Source organism: Pyrgilauda ruficollis, unplaced genomic scaffold (assembly GCF_017590135.1).
Source record: "Pyrgilauda ruficollis isolate IOZ18807 unplaced genomic scaffold, ASM1759013v1 scaffold4, whole genome shotgun sequence".
NCBI lineage: Eukaryota > Metazoa > Chordata > Aves > Passeriformes > Passeridae > Pyrgilauda > Pyrgilauda ruficollis.
The window spans coordinates 9016355-9023592 of record NW_024525489.1 but is presented as its reverse complement, the minus strand read 5'-3'; the positions used below and the strand labels follow the sequence as shown (position 1 = coordinate 9023592).

Genomic DNA, 7238 nt, shown 5'->3' with positions numbered 1-7238 from the left:
GGCTGTTTACTCTGGGGGTTTTCATTCTGTTTGCATTTTTGAGGTGAGCTCTGTTGGGTTTTTTCCCTTTGCTAATATTAAGCGAGGGGAAAACCTGGAGGAAAGAAGTAGGTTTGATGCAGTAGGTGAACTGATCTGTTCATCCTGCTACAGGCTTCTGCCGTTGTTGGACCCTGACTGAGGCGGTCACTGGGGTGTTTGAGAAAGGGTGCTGAGGTGTGGGCAGCTGGTTCTGGCCACAGCTGCCAGGTGGGTTTGAGGAGCAGAGGGCACCTCTGCTTCAGGAAAACCCAACTCAGCAGCGGCATCATGGCTCGCTGGCAGACAGGAGGGGAGATGTGTCATTTCCTCAGGTGCATCATCATCTTTTAAGTCGTGTTTCTTTGTTTTTATCCTCTCCCATCTTTTCTTAATTGAACCTTTCTGGTGGGCGTGGTGAGGGCCCAGCTGGGAGCCGGCCGGCCAAAGTCGCTTCTGGAGGGGATCATTAACTCGGGCGTCAGCCAAGGCCATTTAGTGTTTATAAAACGCAGACAATTAAACACAGTGGCAGCTCTGCAATGCTATAATTGGAAAGCAGACTGGGACGATGTCCACCAAGAGGGACCGGCTCCCCGGCACCGAGGAGGGATGGGCGGGCAGGGCTGTGCTGGGCTGTCAGCCCCGCCAGACTCGGACAGAGCCACTCCGCAAACGCCCAGCCGGGAGGGTCCCGGCCCTGCCGAGCCTACATGCTCTGGGTGTGAAACAAAGGCTTGGGAGGGGAACAAAGGAGAAAAGAAGGGACTTGCCCAAGGCCAGCTGACAGCCAGGAGCTGGTTAGGTGCCTGCCTGGCTCCCTGGGTGCAAACTGCACTGTGTCCCTGTGGGTCCATGGTAGGGATAATAGCATTGCTTCTACAGGCATATATCAGGGCATGAAGGCCCTTCCCCTGCCAGGCCACCATATGGACAGGGTGAAGGGACTGGTGGTCACCCTCTTGGGATTTGGAAATAGCCATTAACTGAGCCCTGGGCTCCAGGCTGGCTTCAGGGTCACGGCTGGTGGGGAGTGGGGTGGTTGGGGCTGTTCCCAGATAATACAATACTCCTGCAACCCAGCCTCCACCCTTAGCCAGTCTGGTGCCACAGCACCAAATGCCACTACTGATGGTTGTTCCCCACCAGTGGCTGAATGGCCACTGGGAGCTGCATCAGGCAGCTGTTGGACTCACTTGCCAAGTCTTCCATGAAGTCTGGCAAGTGAGGAAGATGCTGAGTACTGAAATGGGATCGCCATAGCCCTGCTCCAAGCTCTGCAACTGACTCACTGTTTCACCATGAGCACATCACTTCACCTTTTTGTGACTCAGAATTTTCATCTATCAATTAGGGATTTATGAGGTTTAATTAAGGTCTGTGAAACCCTTTGAGATCCTCACTTGAAAGATGCTGTGCAGGCATAAAGTGCTGTACGCAATGAAGAAAACAAGAGAAATTAAAAGCTCCAGACGAGAGAGAAGAGAGGGCAGGTTTCCCACTGCTTGGTCTCCCAATTACATGCTGCTTGTTAGGATGGCAACCTCACTTTAACCTGTGGACAAACGAACTTGTTCACCCCTTCTTGCAGCAGACAGGCGATGACGTGCAGCAGTGTCTTACTCATTGGTTAGCCTTCAGTCATCTTTCCAGAAGTATGAGCAAACAGGGAAGGGGGAAGGGAGCAAGGGCGGGTAAGGAGTATGAATTCCAGAGAAAAGGGAAGTAGCAGAAAGCAAGCTAGGATGTGCAAGGGCCTTTATCACTGCTGTTGAGATCTAGCTTTGCACAGTAACAAACAGGAACAGATTTCATCTGTCCCTAGAGGTACGTGCCCTGGAGCAGGGAAGAGCTGATAAATTACAGCAGAGAGGAAGCAAGCGAGCCTTCTTATGCAAGGCATCTCTTTCAGTGTCAGAGAGGAGGTAGATTCAAGGAGTTTGAGGGAAGCATTTGAGCTTAGCTAAATGAAAAGTTGTTTTATCTATGTTTTTTAAGGTAAAGGCCTTGTTTGCAGAAGCCATGGTACAAATGCTCTGAAGCTTGTGCTTAAGTGAAGGCATAAGCTTAAGGTCTTTGCTGAATGGGGACATGCCCAAATTTATTTAGGTGCTTGGTGGAAACCAGGTGTAAGGGCTGGGAATCTTACAGGAGTGACATAGCAGGACCTCGAAGGTCCCCAGGAGCCATAGAAAGCAGTAACATGTGAACAGCCTTGCTGTACTATTCATGGGGACAGATTGACCAGGGCAGGGGAGGCGGGGGAGGAATGGGCAAAAAGCAAGCTCCGACTCCAATCTTTATTTTCTCCTTTGCTTGCAGTACAAACAACCCTGTGGAAGCAGGCTCCAGTAGGTGTGGTCTGTGTATGCATTCGTGGGTGTGCCACTTTGTTGTGTTAAAAGGACCATTCCTCACCTGAAAGCAAGTTTCCAGGTTGTCACTGACAGTCACATCAAAACTCGTGACCCCTCCCATCCCCCACCTGCATACCTTCCCCCTTATGTAAGAAAAACAGAGATGCCTGTTGAGATGAAAACCAAACTAGTCCCAGGTTTGGTGTCTGCCTTCATTCCACACTGATCTGGGACCACTCTGCCCATCTTTCTTCTGAGCTGCCAGGGAAAACAGATGCATGGGCAATTGCTGCTGGCTGGAACAGCGATCAGAGCAGCCATCCTCACTCTTCTCTCCCAAGAAAACCTCCCCCAGTCCATCCAGCTTTCCTTAAGGTTTCTTAAGCTTTCTGTTGGGCTGGATGGTCTGCTTTAACTCCATCTTTCTGAAACTGCTAGTGCCCCAAATTTGATACAAAGCTTAGCGTTAGTGAGCACTGTTTTGGAGTAAAACAGAATAATGACTTTCTGTGGCATACTTATGACACTCTATTAATATATCCCAAAAGAAATGTTTTTGTTGCAACTGCAGTATATTGTTGGCTCATTATATGATCCACTCTAATGCCTCCAGATCCTTTTGTGTAGTACTGCTGCTTAACCAATTATTCCAAGTCATCCATTTGTGCACTTAATTTCTCCTTCCCAATCGTAGTACTTTGCTGTGTTTTTATTGAATTTTATCCAGTTGATTCTGAGCAGCTTTTGCAATTTATTGAGATCACTTGAAACAATAATGTGCACATTAATTGTTCAGAAAATCCTATGGACAGGCCCATGCCTGCACCCATAGCTGGTTCCAGAGCCCAGCCTTTCCATCTTAAAAACAAAGGCCTCTAGCACTTGATGGCGTTCTTGCAATATTCTGCTGAAATGTCAGGATGAAGCCTGGCAGAGCTGTGAATTTTGGAAGACTCTTTCAATGGAAATATGGGATAAGAGCATCTGTTCAGCTGGCAGTGTCTTTTGGTCTCCAGTCATCTAGTGTTGGTTTGAATCACTGTTATTTTCTGCATTATTTCTGGTCTTCAAAGCATGCAGTCACTGAAAACATGCAAGCTTGGAATTGGGTTCTGCCTGTGAGGGAGGAAGTGGTGGTATACCTGGACAAAGGCAGGTCACATCAAGAATCCCCTGGCCTGGACTTCTCCTCCTAAGGGCTGGAGGTACAGCTCCTCCCCATTCTCAGCCGAAGGGTCAGGATACTTGTTGTGTTCAGGAGTGGAAATGTAGGAATTTGGTGTCCTCTGGTGGCAACTGCGAGAGATGCAGCTGGCTAAAGCAGGCGTGACCCTCCTCACGCAGTTTGGCCATGTGCTCCAGCAGAGTATCCACTGATACTCTTTCTGCCCTGCACTGTAAATATTTCTGGTCCAGTCTGCCTTCCATAGTTTCTGTATGCTCACCCCTCCTATTTGTTTTATGCCCATTTACTTGCTTCCCTTTCTGGAGTGCTGAGCTCTGTGTGACTTTGGGTTTAAGATTGACTTGATGGTGTTTGATTGCTGTTCTCCTGTGATTTCTTTGCCTCACAAAAGGAAATTTAGTTTCTGTAAGCACCTCTTCACACTTACAGAAGGCTTCAGCTGCTTGGCCTTGCACAGTCCCTTAGTAAAATAAGTGTGTCTGTGTCCAAAGGCCTTTCAGCCCACTTCTCTAAGCACTGACTGTTAGCCCCACACTTGCCTCAATGCAGTTCCACTCATCGGGTGAAAGAAAGGCACGGAGCACCTGGACAGCCCATGTTTGGCTCTTTTGGCCACAAAACAGGTGAGAGCAGATCAGAGCATTGCACAGATGGTGAACACTACGATGGGAGGACGTGTTTGCCACAAATTGTGTTGTGTGAAGTACGTGAAGGGAGCACATCAAGCCATATGCTCTTGGCTCCAGGAGCTTCTGCTGCTAATGGACAAAAACTGAGCAACCCTGAGGGCTGTCAAGTGTAAAAGTCTCTAAGAGTTTGGTGCAAATGCAGCCAGAAAAGTCAAACAGTCTTATCCCATATGAGGAAAAGCAGCCTTAGCTCCTCTCCCTGTCTCAATCGCTATGCTACCACTTGACAGTCTTCTCTTTTTCCTTTTTTCAAGAGCAGTACAAGTATTAATGATGCAAAAGGAATACAGCACATCTGGGACTGGCTCACTGGGGTCAAAGGAATATGTTTTTTGATGCGTAAAGACAGGCTGAGAAACGAACTTCTGCGGGGGAGTCAGGTAAACAGAGGATTTTTAGGATGTGCATAGAGGGACTGGCAAGTCTGGGACCCGTGGCACCTAGACAGGCTGACCCCACAGAATCTATATGTTGCACCTTCATGTGGGAAGAGCTTCAGGAGAGTCAGGAGCTTCCCACACTGGCTGCTGCAATTACAGCTCTGGCTGACAACAGAGCCCCTTTGTGGCATGAATACAAACAGCTAAAGCTGGCACTGCTTTGGGAATTTTATAGCTTAATGGAAAAGAATGGGAGAAAGGGAATACTCATGTTTTCATTTTACAGAGAAACACAGCACTTTGAGACTTCTTCAATTCATAGCAGTGTTTATTTAGGTGCCTGATTTCCATGCAAATGTTTGAGAATTAGGTTTTTTGCATGTGAGCAGCAACAAACTCACCCAGAGACACGGGAAGGGAGCACATATTTTCTGGTGCCTGCCATCGAATGCCGTCACTGTCTATCAGAGGCAGGCACACTGCTTCCCTTTTCTATCTGCCTTCCTGCCAGCCTTGCTTTCTCAAGGCTGTGGCAGCGCTGGTGAACCCTTTCAAGTCTGTGGCTGTAAACAGGGCTCCCCAGAAATAAGTTTTATCTCCTGATTTGATAACCAAAGGGCCAACTGAGGAGGCCACAGGAAGTATCTGGTCCCCAGCTTCTTGCTGCTTACAGACTCAAACGAATCCTCACAATACAGAAAAGTCAGTAAAAAGAGTATTTAGCAGAGGATCTTTAAATCTTGGCTTCTGCTGTTCTCTGGCTGTTCAGAGTCCTCAGCAGCCTTGCAGTTATCATCAGGCTTCAGGGGCTCCTGCCCCAAGGAGCTGGGAGGATTTCAGCATGATATGCATCTCGCCTGTATCAAAGGCCCAGCAGCTGCTAGAACAGGCAGTGAGGAGCAGTTCCAGCTTTTGCTGCAGAGGGCACACCGTGTTTTTGTGACAGTGGGTGGGGATTGAGGGACCTGTGGCAGATACATAAGCTGCAAAGCTGCTGGACACCACCAGCCTCCTTGCAGCACTGAGCAGTCTGTGGAGATGGACTTTAGGCTGTACTTTGGTGCCAGCCACAGATGAGTGGCTAAAGGGCTTGTGCCCTCAGCAAGCAGTCATGCAATCTGTGTGAGAGGTTGTGCCCTGCTTAAGGCACAAAGAAGAAATTTCAAGTTTCATTCAATTATTAACATTGGATCAGAGTTTTTGTTGTTATGTTTCTGCCTTCAGCTGCTGGTAGGTCCTTGCAGGAGAGCACTGCTTCATAGCCCATCCAAAACATGGGTATAATTGCAGTGGTGACCTTGTTTATTTATGTACTTACTGCCATATATAGCAGTGTCCTAGACTTACTGCCATGTCTGCTGTAGCAGCTATGCAGATCCTAACTATAAAAGTCAGAGTACAACCATGCACTGAGCTTAGAAAAATTTAGGGAAGTGTATTTGAGGCCTTGTGTTTGCTTTTTTTTTTTTTTTTTTTTTTTTTTTTTTTTTTTTTTTTTTTTTTGACCAAGATTTCTTTTCTAAAGCCATTTTAGAAATAATTTCTTTCCTTCTCACCTGCCAACTCTCCAAAAGCCTGAGTTTTTTAGAGGAGTGCACTAAGCATTACAAGGCCTTTTGCCCACTCTCAGTAACCTGGCCGTATGCAGATCAGTGCTTTCCAGTTCCGCATTCCCGTTTGTGTTCTTCGTTCCCTGGAGGATTTGCGCTCCCTCCAGCAGGTGGTAGCAGCCTCCTTCAAGCTGTGCGGCTCTCCTGCCTGCTGCCGCAGAACTGCTGCCCGATGATTCATGTCCCTGCCTGCCCCTGGCCTCACTTGATCTCCTCACCCTCTACTGCATGTCTGAACTCCCCTGAGGAGGAATATCTTCTGTTTAGGTCCAGAGTATGTACTAAATTTACTAGCAGCGTGAATCACAGCAGGAGGAGGCAATGGCGTAACATCACAAGGACACATGACATGTCTTGCTTTTGTATATGAATTATTCCTGACGTTTTAGTAAGCACTGTCATGTTCTACCCATCACAGATGGATGCTTCATAGATGAAATAATTCAGGGATATGCTTCCTAAATATAAAATTCAAGATGTAATGCTTTGTCAAGGCAATAGGATTAGCTGAAGCAGTGACAGGTCACAAACAGGCTGTATCTTCAAATGAAATGGAAACTCGGTCTGCTTTGTATTTCTACAAGAAGTTCTCTGCTATGCCAGTGTAACATGATAATTTTGTGGATGCAATAAGATTATCCGCTGACATATGACTTTTGCTTATTAGCAACTGAGTAAGCTACCTCCCTAACTTACTCAGAACAAGTACAAACATCTTGGGTTTAATTATGAGTGGTTAAGTGCTATGGAGCTTTTTGTATGTTTATTTTTATTGTTGGGGATTTTCTTCTTTTAATATGCAGCCATACTTTCATTATTTGTATTTTAAAACAGTGGTCTTATAGGTGAGGACTTAGGCTGAAAGAGTTTTTGGGTTTTAGTACTCTGTATGAATAAAAGAAATGCTGGAAAAAGCTCTGTTTAGTAGAGGAGGTAAGGAAAAGCTTAAAAACAAGCTAAAAAAAATCCCATGGCTTTCCCAGCTGTGGCTCCCATAC

The 7238-nt window shown here is 46.8% G+C and overlaps 1 protein-coding gene across 1 annotated transcript in view; it reads left to right on the top strand.

The window, feature by feature from the left end:
* Nucleotides 1-589: 589 nt before the first annotated feature.
* PLB1 (phospholipase B1) overlaps nucleotides 590-7238 on the top strand; it is an 86663-nt gene continuing 80014 nt past the window's right edge. Inside the window, exons 1-2 of the mRNA XM_041477094.1 lie at nucleotides 590-740; nucleotides 6330-6514. Of these exons, the coding sequence (XP_041333028.1) occupies nucleotides 590-740; nucleotides 6330-6514 (336 nt within the window). The remainder of the gene's footprint in view (nucleotides 741-6329; nucleotides 6515-7238) is intronic.